Raw genomic sequence first — 18,628 nt, 5'->3', positions numbered from 1 at the left:
AGTGTCAAGTTCTAAACTTTCAGTTCTGCCTCAGCTAAATATCTTGCTCCTATCGTTACCAATTAGAACTGAGCAAAAACAATCTCTTCAATGGCATATACAAAAACAGAGTTCGCACGGGCAACAAGAAACTACGGCTAAAGGTATTAACCTTCCAGGCGTAGACACAGCGAGGGCTGCTTACCAAATTGTGAATTATGTCACTGCGTAGATAAATACAAAAGAAACATACAATATTGCTGAGCAAAGCCACACAGATATTCAGCCGTCAACTATGTCATCGATAAAAAGGAGGAAATAATACTTTTAAAATGAAAGGGCTATCGATTCAGCATAGCAGTTCAGGGGGATTTTTCTCTGACCCTACACAGCTCTCAGCAACCAGCATTTCATCCTAAGAAATCCATTATACAAGGTCCCACAACACTTCAGAGCAGATTTTGCTGAGGGCTGTGGAGTATAGGAGTATTGGCAGAAATCGCTATCAGCAGCCTTCTTTCCAGAAGCAACAAAGCAAAGGGTGAAAGCTGAATTCCACCCTAGGGGTGTGAGTGAAGCTGTGCGGGAATGCAGGCAGGTGTGCACTTAAAATGCAACAGACTGTGGATAAACTGCATCTACATGAAGATGCACATTCCAATACACACACAGAGAAAACAACAGCAGAATCCATGCAGTTTGTTTCTGAAGGAAACAATCGTACTTACTTGCATGCTTGTCTGCAAGCATGATGAGGCTATTTGAGATGTCACGGCGTCTGTAAAAGCACACCACTTTTGCTTCGACGTTGCCATTGGCAGTCTGCAAAAACAACACAACCCATTAATAAATCAGTGTATCACAACTGTGGAACGCATGGCCAGCAAAACTTGGCTATGGGAAAGCACTAATTGTTTAATAAACCTCCACCTCGTTAGTCCGTCCGTCCGTCCCGTCGTCCCCCAGCCAAAGTTTATCTCCATCTTTTTTTATGGGTGAGCATGTGGCAGAACCATTCCCATTCCTTAATCCTGGGATAGGAATCCTGGCACCCTCTAGAACAGCCTTTCTCAACCTGTGGGTCCCCAGATGTTGTTGGACTACAACTCCCATCACCCCTAGCTAGCAAGGCCAGAGCTCAGGGATGATGGGAGTTGTAGTCCAACAACATCTGGGGACCCACAGGTTGAGAACCGCTGCTCTAGATGCTGTTAAGACTACAACTCCCATCATCCCTGACCACTGGCCATTCTGGCAAGGAATAAGGGGAGTTGTAATCCCACAACATCTGAAGAGCTGAACGTTTCCCTCCCTCCCAAATTGCTGCATTCTCTGACTGGGGAGCAGGAACAGCCAGTGTGGGAAGAAGATGCCACGCTACTGCTTTTCCAAGCTGGCTGCTCCTGTTGGGGAGTCAACAGTGCAGCACTTTTTCCACCCTTGGGTTAGAAGAGGCCCCTGCCTGAAACCCTGGAGAGTCACAATCAATATTTTTAAAAAAAAAATCAGATTTATTTATTTTTTAATTTAAATCAGTTTTTTTAAAATAAAGTGCTTTTGGAGGAAAAATCTTTTTAAAAACAGTTTTCTATTTAAGTTACAGCATAGTCCAAAGGATATTCATCAGGAAATAAGGATTTGTTTTAAGTTTTTCATTTGTGCGAATACTCAGTCTAAGTTTTTTTAAAACAACATTTAACCACATCAATTAACAAACATGGATACCTATGCTATAATGTTATTGCTTTAGTTAAATAAATTGGTTAAATTGTTATTAAGGAAATTGTTATTTTTCTCCTTCCAATAAAGTACAGCAGAAAAGTTGTCCAAATATAAACAGTTAACTTATTAAACCTCACAATAATTTCATAATTATCTGTCTCTGTATTTCTAATAGTATAACCAAATCAGTAATTTTTGATATAACTGTAAAAACTACTCTGAAAATTTATTATTCCAAAAATGAAACCTTCCACTGGTTGTAAATATTAACATTATACCAGCAACAATAAGTCTTTCTGTAAAAAAGAATGATTTAAATCAAGTCTTACTGACTAGTGATTTAAATTGTGATTTAAATCGATTTTATTTAAATCAAATCCACCCTGGTCGCTACCAGTAAGAGGAGACAATACTAAACTTCAGAATGTGCATCCCATCAAAAGCAATGCAGCACGGATAAACAGCATCTGCAGTAAGATGCACATTCCAGTGCATGTCAATGGCCTGACTTGGTATGAAGAAGAAGAGTTTGGATTTGATATCCTGCTTTATCACTACCCTAAGGAGTCTCAAAGCAGCTAACATTCTCCTTTCCCTTCCTCCCCCACAACAAACACTCTGTGAGGTGAGTGGGGCTGAGAGACTTCAGAGAAGTGTGACTGGCCCATGGTCACCCAGCAGCTGCATGTGGAGGAGCGGGGAATCGAACCCGGTTCCCCAGATTACGAGACTACCGCTCTTAACCACTACACCACACTGGCTCCATGAGTCAGTTGTCAAGGAAATAAAACAACAATCTGACTTTTAGAAGACATCTGAAGGTAGCCCTGAATAGGGAAGTTTTTAAATGTTTGATGTTTTGACTGTGCTTAATGTGTTTGATTTGTGGAAGCCACCCAGAGTCGTCAGGGCAACCTAGTCAGATGGGCGGCATATAAATTACTACTACTATTGTTGTTTTTGTTGTTGTTATTATTATTATTAGGAAGCTTCCTTGGTTCCTAATGTTTGCTGGGCTCCAAGTCAGGCTGCAACCCCATCAAAGAGTCACTCCTCACCAAAGCAAAAGTGGCTTGGTTCAGACTCCTGGGCATGAGCCAATCAATATGCAAGGCTCAGCTCAGGAAGTTACTAGGTGCAAGGCAGTCACCTGCTATATCTGTGACCTTGCAGAGTGTGCTTACCTAATCCTTGTCCTGCTCCACTCTGACATTCATTCTCTTGACATCTGTTATTTGCAGGCTACCCCTATAATCACCTAGCTGTGGATTTCCATTGCATGCTATACTCTCTACACACCTCCAGACTGTCTCCAGAATCCTGCCCCCCACAGGATTCCAGCAGCCAGGAGAGGAGAATGCAAGTACTAAATCACAGTTCATCTAAACAAAGCCAAATGATCTTTTTTTTTTCAGTTGTGGCACAGATTGAAGTATATTTCATTTTCTAAAATGCAGCCCTGGAAAAAAAAGCATTTCTTGACAAACTTCACTCAAGAGCTGGGGGGGAATAACTTCCATATTTTATAAAAGAATTACACCTCTGCGTTTTACTGTGGAGGGCTTCAACTCTTTGTCAAGTGGCACAAAAGATTGCATATTCATGTACCTTATTAAGTTCTTCTATTCGCCTGATCAGATATGGATTGCTTGAAGAGTTTTCAAAATAAACGTAATCTGTAATGAAAATGTGAAAATATATTTAAAGTTCTGCAGAAAACAGTATGAGAATAAATCTGAAAAATAAACCCGAGAGTTTCATGCTTAAATCCAAGCATACATTGCCACTATTTCTATGTTCGCAGGGCCTTAAATCAAGGCTAACAAAATATGTGAGCTTATTATGATTTAGATGCTTATAGCTCGTGAATAAATTCTCTTCTGCCTCTCCTAGGATGAACCAAGTGGAACCTCACTAACGATTCAGCCCCACAAAGATTTATACAATGGCTTATATTTTACACAGTGGGAGAGATTCACATACAACACCAGTACCAGAAGAATTTCTTTTGTGCAATTGAAATGAATTAATCTGGTGCTAGCAAAACCATTTGTGAATCACAGCTACAAAGTTAAGATGATGTATACAACTTTCCACCAGATGGGACCCTTTTCCTAACCAGCCCACCCCGGAAAGTTAGCAACCCAAAAAATTAAAGTTAAGGCAGCATGAACTTATTACTAGAGGGATAGCAGCCATGATAGTCTGCGGAAGCAAAAACAACAGTCTCATGGTTCATTCTCGTGTTCCCTCTCTCTAATTCCGTAAGTTGGTTGTTGCTGTTGTTGTTGTTGGGGGGTGTCATGAACAAGAATGTAATCAAGGCCTGACTGCAACAACCCTCTCCCCACCTGTGATTCCCAGCAGTTGTCATTCAAAGGTATGTTGCCTCTTGACAGTGGAGATAGAAAACAACCATAAGGATAAGGAACCACTGATAGCCTTATCCTCAGTTAATCTGTGTAACACTTATCAAAAGCCATCATTTAAAGAGTTAACATTTCTGCAATACTATCCTTCCATAACACAGCTTCTTTTAGTCAGTACTATTGTCTGAAACTTAGTCATGCTAGCCACATGTATGCTGGCTCCCTCGGCCAATAAAGCGAGATGAGAACCGCAACCCCAGAGTCGGTCACGTCTGGAACTAATGGTCAGGGGTCCCTTTACCTTTACCTATTGTCTGAAATATTAACATAATGCATCCAAATACGAATATTCTTCTGCTTCTTGCACAGCTCTCATTCACCCATCCCAAGTCAAATGAGACTCCACTTGTGTCTAAAATCCTAGCACTCTAGAGCCTGAAGGGACCACAAGGGTCATCTAGTCCAACGCCCTGCAATGCAGGAATCTTTTGGCCAAGGTGGGACTCAAACCAACAGCCCTGAGATTAAGAACCTCGTGTTCTACCAACTGAGAGAATTCTGTAGAGCTCCAGAACAAGGGACTGTGTTGATCCCAACCATAGCCTTTATCTCACTGCGGTACCTGTCCCATAATTTCCCAGCATGAGGCATGGCCAGGTTTAGAGGGAAGGACCATAGCTCAGTGGTAGAGCATCTGCTTTGCATGCAGAAGGTCTCAGGTTCAATCCCCAGTATCTCCAGCTAAAGCTGGAAAGGCTCCCTGCCAGAAACCCAGAAGAGCCACTGTCAGCCAGTGTAAACAGTACTGAGCTTGATGGACCAAATGCTCTGACTCAGCATAAGACAGCTTCCAACGTTCCTATGCACAACACTTGGTGCTCTGGTGAACTAGGAACATTGCAGAAAACCACCAACAGAGCTGATTAAAAACAATCCAAATACTAAAATTCATGCATGAAGCATCCATGCATGACTAGATGCACCGAGATGTCCAAAGAGTCATGAGCTAATGCTTACGACATTTAAAGCTTCAATCCTATGCAAAGTTTTACTTCTAGATTATACACACTGCACGTAATGTATAATTCTAGGTAACCAGACTGAAAAGAGAGAAAGAAGCTAAAAATCAAACATCTTGTGTTCTGCTAGAATTAGGAAATGACAGTTCACACAAGAAGAACAATTTCTCAATTTCTGGTCACACCCCATGTGTCTCTAAATAATCTTTAAGTAGTTAAGACAGTGAGAAAATGAACATTGTTTCTGTAGGGCCAGCACAGACAATAAGAAGTAATACTCAAGAGATTGAACCCCAAAGAGTGGAAAGCAAATGCAATGTTTAACCTGGACATTTACTATCAGTGTCAACAAAGGAGTGTGCAGGACAGCAAGGGAGAGTTGAGAACCGAAACAATTTCCTTATCCATCGTGACTCATGCAAGATGTCTGAAGAAGTAGACTTAGCCATGGCTGTTGCAAGCGACTTCTGGCATTTTTCCAAACCATTGGACCAGGGAAGACTTTTAGGTCTGAAAACTTAAGAAATGGTCATGACCCCCTAGGAGGAACATCACGCTGACTGGACAACTCGTAATCTGAATAATAATAATCAGGTTGTGCAAGACTTTAACTAGACTTCAGCAGGAATGAAGGCCAGGCATAGGCAAACTCCAGCCCTCCAGATATCTGGGACTACAATTCCCATCATCCCTGACCACTGGTCCTGTTCGCTAGGGATGATGGGAATTGTAGTCCCAAACATCTGGAGGGTCAGAGTTTGCCTAGGCCTGATGTAAGCAGTGAGGACAAGTCACAGGCCACACCCCAAGCTGTGTGATGGAGCAGTGCCACTGCAGCTTATCTGGATGGCATTAGCCTGGATAGGGAGCTGTGCAGGTAGACCAGAAGAGTGCTGGCTCCACTGGTGCATTTGTGTAGCCCTACCAAATGCTATCTGGATAAGCTATAGCAGCACTGATGTTGGGAGTGTGGCTTGGCCCCACTAAACTACTGATTCTATGAATGTTCATTCAGAAGCATATTCAATTATATCCAGTAAAACTTATTCCTGAGTTAAGCGTACACAGCACTGCACTTATAGGAACGCAGGACCTAAATAAATTAGGGAAGAGAGCTTGTTGATGCACCCAATCAACTAATGCAGTAGCCCTTGAGGAAAAGGAAGATGTGCTTCCATGTCTAGTTAGTCACTTTGGCTTTTTCACTTTGTCTCTGTGATTTGGTGGAACATGCAACACCTTAAGAAAACAGCCTCAGACAATTTTGTCCATCCATCCCAGAACTGACAGGCGGCAGCTCTCCAAAGTTCCAGACAGAACTTTTTCATGCCACCAAGCTGCTTGAACTGGAGACTTTCTATATGCATAGCGAGTGCTCTACCTGTGAGAACTCTGGTCAGTGAGCGAAATAAACAGATTCATTCTACCTGTGAGCTTTGGTCCTAACTTCTGAGGAGTGCCCCTTGCTCTTGACTTCTCATACCGAAAACAAGAAGCTGCAGCTCATAGGCCACACGCAGCCCTCATTTAATGCAAATATATGGTAGCAGAGCAGTGGTGTCGAAAAATGCTTCATTTTTCCCTGTAAAATGTTCAGTTTCAAGACAAATTAGATCGCTCTCTAGGGAGTTTTCTAACACAAACTGGAAGTTTATCCTGGTGCAGATCGGAGTAACTTGCATAGAAACTATTTTAAAGGCAGAATGAAAATTTGCTGATGGAAATTACACTATAAAAATATGCCTAATTTGCATAAGAAAATTTCCCAGAAAACCTCTATTACTGTGGCAGAGAAAGACAGAAAGTGCACTATGCAACCCTAAAAATTGCAACCTCCACCCTCCCTTTGTTCCAGCTTCACCCGCCAGTGGCTGCAGCACCAAAACGACTTCCCTTATGAGTCAACTATCCTTTGTAGAAAAAAGTTCCCCACCACTGTTTGTTTGTTTGTTTGTTTGTTATGTTTATATACCACCCTTTATCCAAGGATCACAGGGCGGTCAGTCATAGACCTACAAGGCTGAGCAGCAGTCTACATCTCCTTTCCATTTTATTTCTTTCTTAAGATTTATATGCCATTTGATTGTAGATAAAAACCTCAAAGCGGTTTACAAAAAAAAGAAAAAATAATAATACTTTCACTTTAAAAAATTCACAACCGTAGCTAGAAACACCAGAAACATTTTACACTTTCTTCCTACAAGAGAGAGGACTGATACAAAGCACAGGAGAGGATGATTAACGGAGGAATGTTATTTAAACAAAGCCAGCGTGAACATCATCAGTCCCATATTACGGTTTGAAAAGTCAGGAGTAGAAGGGCTGAGATTAAAGAGTTCTTGCTCAAGGCCGTCTAGTGACTTCATGGCTAAGCGCAGATGTTTTCAAAGAACATTGCCAGGGTAACCAACATTTTGCTCTGCAGGTGTCGTTCAGACAACAGCTCTCATTAGTCTCAGCCAGCATGGCCACTGGCCAGGAATGATAGGAACTGGAGTCCAACAACAGAGGGAACCACATTGGCTAACCCTGTACTATGATATGGCAGCTCAACAATGAGATGAAGAAAACAGGACTGATGAGATTTAAAATATAGGACTAAACTAAAGGAATCTTAGCTGATTAAAACTACAAGTTTTTGTTAAATGAATGCACTGGTTTCATATGCATGCATGTAAAAACAATGGTTCTGAAACAAGACAACTTTCTTTGTTTCAAGATGATGCATGCATTTGCTGTAGCAGGTGTATTAACTTAAGAGAGGCATTCCTTCCTGCATAAGAGAAAAGGGAGACTGCTTCTTAGAAGACGGTACTGACGATCTGCAGCTTTTAAAGTATTTTATTTAAGATATATATCTCCGTATCGCTCTATCTGTATAAGATAGAAATATATGTTCAACAAGTCCATCTCTAAATTGAAAGGCAGCCTTATCATTCTTATTATTACATTTATATCCCACCTTTCTGCCAAAGAGCTCAAGAGGGCATACATGGTTTGCCCCTGCATCACAACAACTATGCCAGGTAGGTTAAACTAAGAGTCAGTGGCTGGCCCAAGGTTATCCAGTGACTGAGTGAAGACTTGAAACCTGGTTCCCAAGGTTCTAGTTCAACCTCTAACCCCTACGCTGAACTACCTACAAACCCTTCCATACCTGTCTTGAAATACTGAAACAATTGCACACCATCCTACTTGCAATGTTTTCAAACCTGTCCCGTTTCTTCACACATACTAGTATTTACATGGAAGTATAATTGTGCATCCCCTAAAGATCCATCTACTTCCTAGATTGACAATGTGTTTATTGTATGTGTGTTAAGTCCCACTTGTTTTCAGGTGAAGCGTGTAGAGCACAGGTAGGGAACAGGGCAATTCTGCAGATGTTGCCAAGCTCAAACGCCCATAAGCTCCAAACAGCATGGCCAATGCTTAGGGATGATGAAGAGTCAACATCCAACATCTGGAGGGCCACAGATTACCTAGCCCTTGTGTAGAAACCTGAAGTATCTGACTCACTTCACTGAATAAATGCTCCCCTTTGAAAGTTAAGGATCATTTGCCATTTCAGGCTTATGTGACAGAGAAGACAATACACTTTTGCAAGAATGAAAGTAAGAAAACAAGTTTGCTTGCTGAGGAAGTTCATTAATTAATTGTTAAGAGAACGGCTGAGATGCTCACAATTAGGTCCGGGTAACAACTCCAGTTCCTTGCTCCTGCTGGCGAGGAATGCAAAGGTGCAATTAAGCAATTGCCCAGAGCAAGATAAAATTACCCCACAGGTGAGCTGGTAAGTGGCCATGCCTCCGCCTTTCTCTAAGATTTCACTTTCCCACACCATAAAGAAGATTGTAGCATGATTGCAGGTCTCCTGGCACTAGAAAACATGAAAAATGCAGCTGCAATAGTATTGTAAGTTTTCTTACAACACAGGAGAAAGGGCATCCAGATTATTATATTCCCTCTATTGGAAAGAGCCTCACAGAAATACTGCAACCACCCATCCAATATATGCTTTGCCAAGTCAAAAGCAACTAAAATAATACATGTGAACAGGTAGCATCTTCCCTTACCTCACTCAACCCCTCAGATTGAGAATTAAGAGGCAGGGCATTCCTAACATTATCTAAGGCACCTGTGGCTAAGGAGAGCTAATGTGGTGTAGTGGTTAGAGTGTTTGACTAGGACCTGGGAGACCAGGGTTCAAATCCTGACCTAAGCCATGAAGCTTACTGAGTGACCTTAGACCATTCACTGTTTTTCTCAGCCTAACCTACCTCATATGGTAAGATGTCACTGGGCCAAACTGAATCTTTAAAGAGCAATGATGCCGTAAAGACAGGGTAGTTTTTCTGAAATTCATGAATAAGGAGCATTTGTACAAAAATATAAAATATCTGTGCAACTCAAGCCAACAGTTAATTTCTTAGCTGGTGGAATCTCAAGGCTAAAACGCCTATACCTAATTCCTAGTTTTGCCCTTCCATCCCCCTATTGCGCTCCAGGTATTTTTTTGTCTGTTTCTTTGATTGTCGGTAGGGTTCAGGAACCTGGTGCGCTCATCCGGAGTCTTTTTGCCTTCTTAAAAAAAAAACCCCATAAAACAGAGTGGGTGGAGTGGGCAGGGTGACTCTATGGTGTCACAAGAGCCTGCCAACTGGCACTGCCAGCTTCCACAGGAAACAGGAAAAACTTGTTGTTCCTCAGTGTAGTTTTCCTAGGAAGACTGCACATCTAACACAAAAAGAGGAGTGCAAAGGCACACCACTCAAGCTATGTATGTTTCAGCTCATCCTTGGAATCATGTGTGCCAGGCTTCTCTGAATTATTTACTTCTTCTTCTTCTTATTATTATTATTATTATTATTATTGGGGACATGCCTAGTCTTCACAAAGCACTGATGATGTACTAAATCAGAGTCCAGGATGTACCACTTCAGGCTGCAGGTGGGACTCCAATGACTGAATGCTAGAAAGGCCAACAATGGGGTCAAAAGTATCCATGGATTTTCCCTTCTGGAAGAAGAAGCAGAGGGTCAAGTGCTATGAGGATGTACAGTGGTACCTCGGGTTACATACGCTTCAAGTTACACACTCTGCTAACCCAGAAATAGTACCTTGGATTAAAAACTTTGCTTCAGGATGAGAACAGAAATCGTGCAGCTGTGGTGCAGTGGCAGCAGGAGGCCCCATTAGCTAAAGTGGTGCTTCAGGTTAAGAACAGTTTCAGGTTAAGAACGGACCTCCGGAGCGAATTAAGTACTTAACCCGAGGTACCACTGTAGTTCCCTTCAACCTGACCCTAAACTTCCTCATAGCCCTCCACTCCCTTATTTTTCTTCCTCAGAAGAAGGAAAAGTCTTGTCTCTTTGTTCCTGTCTTCTCTGCTGGACTTCAGCACTCCAACCTTCAAGCATAGGCTGCCCTGTCCTCCTCCATTTCTGTTCTTCCTCAGCACAGTTCTTTTTTTTATGCAGAATTCCCAGCAACTCAAGTCTGGGAAACCCTGATCTAAAGGGCCAAAGTTTCCACTCAACTGCTATGCACCTTCTTCCAAACAAACAGTCATCTTATCTGTGTTATTAACCTTTATTATTGGAATAATCTTTATGCTGATACCTTAAATCATGAAGAGGAAACCTGTGGCCTGCCAGGTATTTCTTGACTACAACTCCCATCATCTCTGACCACTGGCCATGCTGGCTGATGCGGATGGGAGTTGGCATCACTTACGGCCACAGGTTCCTCACTTCTGTTTTAAATAAATAGTGTTAGGGAGAAAAGTTCTAGGGGGTCTTCCAGACAACCTGTTTATCGAGCATTCATCAAGATTTGTTTGCACAAAATCCATGTGGAGGTTATACAACACTGTTGAGCTCTTTTTTGGCAAAGTTGTTGAACTTTTTTTAAAGGAAAATCGCCAAAAACGACAAGGCCGACAACATATGTTTGGATTTTCCCAGACACTTTTAGTGATTTCCGCCCAGACACTGCTTCTGACTGTAGTATTCCAGATTACGTCTGGGAAATTCTGGACGAATGGCAACCCTATGATACAATGCCACTATTTCTGGTGCATTTTCCCCAACACTATTCTTTCCATAAAAATACTTGCAATTATTATTATTATTTGTATTTTATTGGCCATAAGCACCAAATCCACTTTAATTGCACAGCCTAAATTTGCCAGTACTTACTTATTGGTATCTAGACTTGCCAGTGCTATACTTACAAAATGGTGACCGTCTGGCATGCTGTCTCCCTGACATGTTAACTTTCTGTGTGGGGGAACACACTGGTGTTCTATTCCCTTCACTTGTGCCCAAATCTGCACTTCAAAAGTATTATTTATCACATTTATATACCACCTTTTTCTTTCAAGGATCAGAAGGTGGTGTACATGGTTTTTCTCCTCCTGCCCATTTCAACCTTACAACAACAAAATGCTCCTCAATGAGCAAATTCTGAGAACCAGGCCTTAAAAGTTGGTTCACACAAGTAGACATTATTCTCTCACACACAGCTGTGTGTGCACAGCTATGTAGAGGAAAGTGGCCCTCCCATTTAAATGGTCATTTCAGATTAGAATTTCTCCACACCCAAGTTGCCCAATCACACAGAGAAAATGAGTGCCGCCATTTTGAATGAATTGGCACTTAAGAAGCAGAGCTTCCTCTAGTATTACCCTTTGGGGTTCAAAATCATATCAAAAGTGCATCAAGTCCAGCATCCCACTTCCAGAAAAAAGCCACCTAGATGCTCCTAGGAAACCCACAAATACACTGTTACTGATATGCAACTTCTGTACACAGGATATTCCATTGAGGTATTATGATCAATGACCATTTATACTGAACCCTTTCTAAACCATCACCAGTGTCAGGCCACCTTCAGGTTTGGGGATACCCTAGGGGGTGCCTCTCTGAGAGCTCACTTCATGCCCTCACCACTGCCCATTCACCTGCCCACTCCAAAACTGGTGTGATGCCAACCCCTGACACCAGCCCTGGCCTTCGCCACCTCCTGCGGCAACGAATCCCAGAGGTTAACTACACTCTGTGCCGAAAAAGCACTTACTACTGCCATCTTATTTAAGCGGGGACGGGGCCACTGTCTTTCCAGTTTCAGTTATAATGAAAAGGAGAATTCTCTCCCTATCCAGTCTCCATCCTTTTACACACCAGCTATCCTTTTTTCCCTATCCACTCCACTTGCTTTGGAGCAACCCCACTGGATCCCATGGGACAAAAGAGAGGCCTGCGACCTTGTGCCAATTTTCACATGAGAGCAAACATTGGGGGGGGGCGCTGAGGGCCACGCTGAATTGGCTGTGGGGGGTGAACCCCAGAACACGTGATGTCAGAATAGGGGGTGCACCGTGCGTCTCCCTCGCCCCTGAAAGCGTCCCCACACACCAGGGCCGAAGGGAGAGCTTTCTTCTAGCCAGAGGGGTCGGGGAGGCCTCGGAAGCTTCCCCCCTCCATTAATGGGGAAGGGAGGGAGAGTTGGGCCGGCTCCCCTTTGGGAAGCGCAAAGGCTGCCATCCCCGGGGAGCGCGGTTCCATCCGCTTTCCCGCGGAAGAGAGGCCGCGGCGCGGGGGGCTTCTCCCCCAAATTCCACCTCCCTGGCCAGGTGGGCCGTGGCCTCCCTCGTGGGAAGGCATCCGGAGGAGGAGGCTGGGTTCCCCGCGGGGGGCGGGTGCTGCACCAGGCTCGGCTCCGCTCAACACGCCCCTTCGCTCCGGCCCGGCCAAGAGCCGGCCCCGCACTCCTCCCCGCGAGGCCGCACTCCTTCGCCCCACGGGACCCCGGCGCCAGGCCCTCCCCTCCTGCTCCTCCTCGGCGTCCAAGGGCAAACCCGGGAGCCGAGGGGGCGCGCTGCGCTGAGGACCCCCCGCGCCAGCCCCACATACCTCCCACTCGGTACATGTTGGCCGCCATGTCTGCGCTCTCTCTGCGCCCTCCTCCTCCTCCTCTGCTGCCGCCGACGCCGGGCTGGGGAAGGGGAGGAGCGCCCAGCCCTCTCCGCTGCTGCCGCCGCCGGCGCTGCTGCTGCTGCCCTTGACGCCACCTACGCCGGGCACCACAACAGGGTGCCAGGCGGCTCCGCCGCTTCCTCGGCCCTCTAGCTCGGCGGTGGGGGAAGGGAGCGGAGGGAGGAAGCCGCGGGAAGCTGAAGGGTTAAGGCCGAGCATCCGGGCCCGCCTCGCTGGGCAGGGCGGAGAGCGCAGTTGGCTGCGAGCGGGCGGCGCCGGCGACGCCGAGAGCGCACAGCCCACGCCGACGTGCGTGTGCGCCCAAGGCCCGGGAGAGGAAGGGTTAAAAAGTTACCTCGGGTGGGTCAGTCTCCGGGGCTGGGGGAGGAAGGGATCCAGTTGGGGGTGGCTCAGGAGTAGGTGCCCCTTTTGGGTACGTGGTCCTTTTGCGCGCGCGCGCCTAGCAGGGACAGGTGGATGTTTTGCCTGCGCGGGAGGTGGGAGACGCAGGTGCATTCTGCAAAATGGGGCGCAGGGCGCTGACATTGGGGAGCAGTGTTTAGGAGAGCGTGGGGTGGGAGTTACTGCTTCAGATTTTCATGTTGGCCATCATACCTCGCTCAATACATGCAATTGCAAATATATAAATAAATGCGCGAGTTTGCACCATAATTGCGTTTACCAAGACCACATTGGTCTTGGTTATTTGCCATAGAACACACCCTATTATTAGGAGTTTGTGAGTGCTAGACCTCTATAAGCCAGTGGGTGTTAGTATTTTTTTTATTTTAAAAAATGCATTGTTCAGTAAACATTAGGCATACATTTTTCCATCCTATCATATCTAATACAGACTTCCTAACCTATCTTTCCCTAACATCCTATTACAAATTCTTTAGTTTGCTACATCTCCATTGATTTTTCTGTTCTTTTCTCCTTGTATTCACAATCCTTTCTTTTGTCTGCTGCTGATCACAGCTTTATCCCTGCTCGTAGATTTATCTTAATGCCACTTTGTTTTAAATAACCTTCAAATTGTTTCCACTCACTTGTTACTATCTTTCCATCTATATTTCTTATTTTGGCCATCATTCTTGCTAATTTGACATATTCTATTTGGGTGTGTTAGAAAGACAGGGAGTGTTAAAACTGGATGCTGGACCTCTGTGTATTAAGTTGGGTACTAGACACTTCTAATTCCCGGGAGTTAGCAAATGTCAAAAGCTAATTAAGCTATGCTAAGTCTCCTGTGTTGCGGTGATAGCCTGGTTGTTGGGCTATTAAGACAAAAAGTCTCCTTCCTAGGCTCAGGTTGTATATAAATGTAAATAAACCATATGTCATAAAGACACTACAGTCTCCGCTATGCCTCATTTCCAAAAGTAAACACAGACCCTGGGTAAGCACACCTGGAACTTCTGGAATCTCACACTGCTAAGAGATTAGGTCTGCAAAAAATATGTTAAAAGCTTTCCACATTCAGAATGCTACTCTTGGGAAAGCGATAGTCTCTGTTCACATGACTAAACAAAACACTGCAACTGCTGTGCTTCCCCAGATTTCCAAGTGGGTGTGGAAAGCTGATAGATTTATCTTTAATCTCACAGTCATATGCAATATGAAAAACTCCATGTGGTTTGCTTTTAAGAGCACGTCAAATTAACATGGTTCTATGGCAGTTTAAGTGTCTGGTATTATCTCAAAGAATCATGGGAAGCAGAGTTTGTTAAGAGTGCTGAGAATTCTCTTAGCCATCCATAAGTCAAAGAACTGCAGCTCCCTGGAGAAAAAAATGCTTATTAAACCAGTTTGTAGCTGCAGTGCATATTTTCTTAGGAGCAAGTCTCACTGATCTCATTGGGCCTTACTTCCAAGTAAATGTGCATGAACTGTAAGTCTGTAGTGTTAAGTATGCCTCAGGTAATGATTCATTCCCAGTTGTCAAAATCCATCCTGAAGCTACTGTTTATATTTCATTCACAATATAAAATTAGTTCCCACCAAGAGTCAAGCTGTAGGACAATATAATTGTATTTGACAGTTGCAGCCAGAACTGATGTAGTGTTGAGTTTATAAACCGCAAATACTTTTCAAAACTGAATCAGAGAAAAATGGGTTCTTGTGTCTGAAATTTGTTTTAAAGATGAAATTAGCTTCAAGTTCCAGCATCAATAAATATCAAATCTCAATTATTTGCAGATGAAATGATTGGAGATTGCTCCTAAGACACGATTATGTGAAAAACTTCTGTGTATGAGTCTGATTAATGAAAAATCTATCATTTTAATGATGCTACTTTGAGTTGGAGCATTTCCTCACGGGATGCTTTCTGCTTTTCTGGCTCATAGATGATGACAGCCCATTAATTTCATTTTCAGAAAACGTCTCCTCTGAATATATTTGACTGGTTTTTCAGCTCATCTTCTGTAGCTAAAGGTGCTGCAGAATTAGGAACTTGCATAGTGCTTAAAAGTTATGACAACTATTGCAATGTTACTTTTCTACAGCGTACATTTCATCTTGTCTCATTTCTACCTCCCTTGCTTTAAATGAGCAGATTACTATTAGGTTAATATTTCTTATAAGCCATTCAGCACTGCCTTTTTCATTTCCTGTCTTAATGGGAAATGAGCATGCTGGTCCCAGCACTAAAATGAATGAATGTGTGAAATCGCAAATGCCACATATTTCTCCTTTCCTGCTTTAACAAAAAGTCCAATTTCTGTCCTTTTTAAAAAGATTTCACAGCCTGAAACCTTTATCGGCTGAAAGGAAAACTTGCTGATAAAGGGCAATCAGAAGATCTTTTATATTCTGTGGTCTCCTTTTCCTATTGTCTTCTGTGTCCTTGAGCATATCACTTTCTCTCAACCTCAGTTCGTTATCTGTAAAATGGAGACAATAAAGAACTACCGTAACTAAGAATAGGAAGGCCTGGTTCTCCAAGTCTGGAGTCTTGAGAGAAAGAACTAGCTAGGAAGAATAAAACAACGCCAAACGCAACTCATTCTACATAGCGCAAGAAATAAAACTTACCATGAAAATTTTAAAACCAAACCCATTGGCCACCATCCAAGAGCAGAGTAAATACTGCTGGTTATAGAGGAAATAGCTCTTTAGCACAATTGTTTTCAAATTCTCCAGCATCAGGGAAAACACTGGAGAAAACCAGTGTGCCCTCTCCTTGGTGACCCTGTTGTGTTCTAGAGGCTTCTGAGATCTGTTCAAGGAACTTACCTACTGAGCTCATGCTGGAGGACACAGATTGGGTCTCTTGGATTTAGGATGATGATGATACCCAACCCATTGGGCTGCCCATTCTGGGCAGCTCCCAACAGAATGCTAAGAACAAAATAAAAATTTCCCTAAACAGGGCTGTCTTCAGATGTCATTATTGTCCTCCATGAACTTAACACACAGTATCTGGAGCACCTAACATGTCCCTCTGTGCACTTCAGAAAATCATTAGTAATGGTGGGCAAGCTGTCTTTCAAGAAAATCTTACTCTTTATGTATTATTTGTTTAACTTCTTCATTGCCTTTCCCCCACCCCGCAAAAAAACAACAACAACGTACCTCAAAGCAATTTGCAACAATAAATAAACAACATATACAGTAAAACCAGCATAAAACAAAACAGAGGACAATCAAAAATTCATACTTTTCATAGGCAGGGCTAAAAGCCACAGATACAGTGGTACCTCGGGTTTAGAACTTAATTCATTCCAGGGATCCATTCTTGACCTGAAACTGTTCTTAACCTGAGGTACCACTTTAGCTAATGGGGCCTCCCGTCATGCAATTTGTGTTATCATCCTGAAGTAAAGTTCTTAACCCGAGGTACTGTTTCTGGGTTAGCGGAGTCAGTAATATGAAGCGTCTGTAACCCTAGGTACCACTGTAATTAAAAAACGAAGGAAAATATATGTTTTTGCTTGATGCTTAAAGATAAGTAATGATGGCACCAGGCGAGCATCCCTGGGGTGAGCAGAAAACAAATGTGGAGCCACCACTGAAAAGGCCCGTTCTTGTGTTGTGGCTACCCTCCATAATCCCCATGAAGTGGAGGGCATACAGAGAAGGCCATCTACCTTTACTGGTTAAAGAGCCTCCGTTACATTTCCTAAGAATTCTGGAGTTTTCCCACTGATTGCCACTGATTTAGCTTGTCCCTTTAAAAGGATGTACCCTGTGGGCAAGCGATGCAAAGACCTCCATCCATTGCAAAAGCCTCCTGCACAGCTCCCAGCCAGTGTGGTGTAGTGGTTAAGAGTAGTAGTCTCGTAATCTGGGGAACCGGGTTCGTGTCTCCGCTCCTCCACATGCAGCTGCTGGGTGACCTTGGGCTAGTCACACTTCTCTGCAGTCTCTCAGCCCCACTCACTTCACAGAGTGTTTGTTGTGGGGGAGGAAGGGAAAGGAGAATGTTAGCCGCTTTGAGACTCCTTCGGGTAGTGATAAAGCGGGATACCAAACTCTTCTTCTTCTTCCCACAGAAATGCACAGGTATTGCACAATATTACAGTAGTAGTTTTTGCACAACTCCTGTTCATTTCCGTGTGCCTTGTGTACGAAAACTTCCTGGCAGATTGCGCTCTCAGCCTTGACATTGAAAGAAGAGTATAATCTGTGTTGATCTTATAGAACACTGGATGAAAAATGTGTTCTACCACCTATGCTAATTAAACGAGAAGCAAACTACAAGTACACGAGGAGTTTGCTTGTTTATGCATTTGTTTTGTTCTTGCCATGTGTGTGATTTTCCACTAATCGCAAGGCTAAATAGAAGCAGGAGAACAATTATTGACTGGAAGCAGGAGGAGAACAAATCTAGCATTAAAGAAACAGCCGGGCGGCTTCGAAAGAAATAATTGTAGCTTTATTATCCCAAATATAAGCTTGCAAATAGAGACCTTCTGGGGAACAGACGCAAGATAAATATGATCGCTGTCCATTGCAATAACAGCAGATACTGTAAAACGGTCATTTGCAAAATAATGTTTCACAGTTAAACCATAAATACTAATTTGGAGAATGAATGGCACAGACGTTGCTCACCTTATTTAATTTGGAAGTTCCAAATGATGGTAATAAAAATCAGTGCAGTAAGTGGTGGAAGATTAATTTTAATTAGGTATGCTGGAACTTGGATTAGATGTTGTCCTCCACACATATTTCACTGTTAATAGGGTTAAGTTTAAACAATGGCAGGAGCATGTTGAGCCCACCCCTTCTGTCTCCCTGCAGTGTGACTAGGAAATAAAAGGGCACTGCAATGGCTAGAGCCTGTCCATTGCTCAAATTTATATGCTTAGAAATTTGGACACCAAAAAAGCAGATAGGGACCCAACCTCAAGTGTGGTTTTTGCTGACGGCCGTCTCTACCACTCCAGCACTGTTCTTCTTTCTAAGTGCTGTTGTAGATAACACTTTTTAAAGAACCACAATGAGTCTGTAGGTTCTGCTGTTTTTGTTTACCTGCAGTGACTATTTGATAAAATAGGGGAAGAGCTATATCTCAGTAGTGGTACACATGCCTTGCATGTAGAAGATCCAGGTT

The 18,628-nt window shown here is 43.3% G+C and overlaps 1 protein-coding gene across 5 annotated transcripts in view; it reads right to left on the bottom strand.

The window, feature by feature from the left end:
* MTA3 (metastasis associated 1 family member 3) overlaps nt 1-13,257 on the bottom strand; it is a 126,165-nt gene extending 112,908 nt beyond the window's left edge. For 3 of the 5 annotated variants that reach the window (XM_083733365.1, XM_083733367.1, XM_083733366.1), the window contains exons 1-3: nt 13,006-13,253; nt 3,310-3,377; nt 708-801 (exon numbers count right to left, since the gene is read on the bottom strand). In XM_083733365.1, coding sequence (XP_083589491.1) covers nt 708-801; nt 3,310-3,377; nt 13,006-13,033 — 190 coding nt within the window. In that variant the 5' untranslated portion in view covers nt 13,034-13,253. Of the gene's footprint in view, nt 1-707; nt 802-3,309; nt 3,378-13,005 lie in introns of all 5 variants that reach the window. The other 2 variants (XM_083733368.1, XM_083733364.1) reach the window with 2 other exon arrangements.
* Between the last annotated feature and the right edge of the window lie 5,371 nt (nt 13,258-18,628).

This window comes from Podarcis gaigeae (assembly GCF_964106915.1).
Source record: "Podarcis gaigeae genome assembly, chromosome: 3".
NCBI lineage: Eukaryota > Metazoa > Chordata > Lepidosauria > Squamata > Lacertidae > Podarcis > Podarcis gaigeae.
The sequence above is the reverse complement of the archived record's forward strand: the minus strand, read 5'-3'. Positions and strand labels throughout refer to the sequence as shown.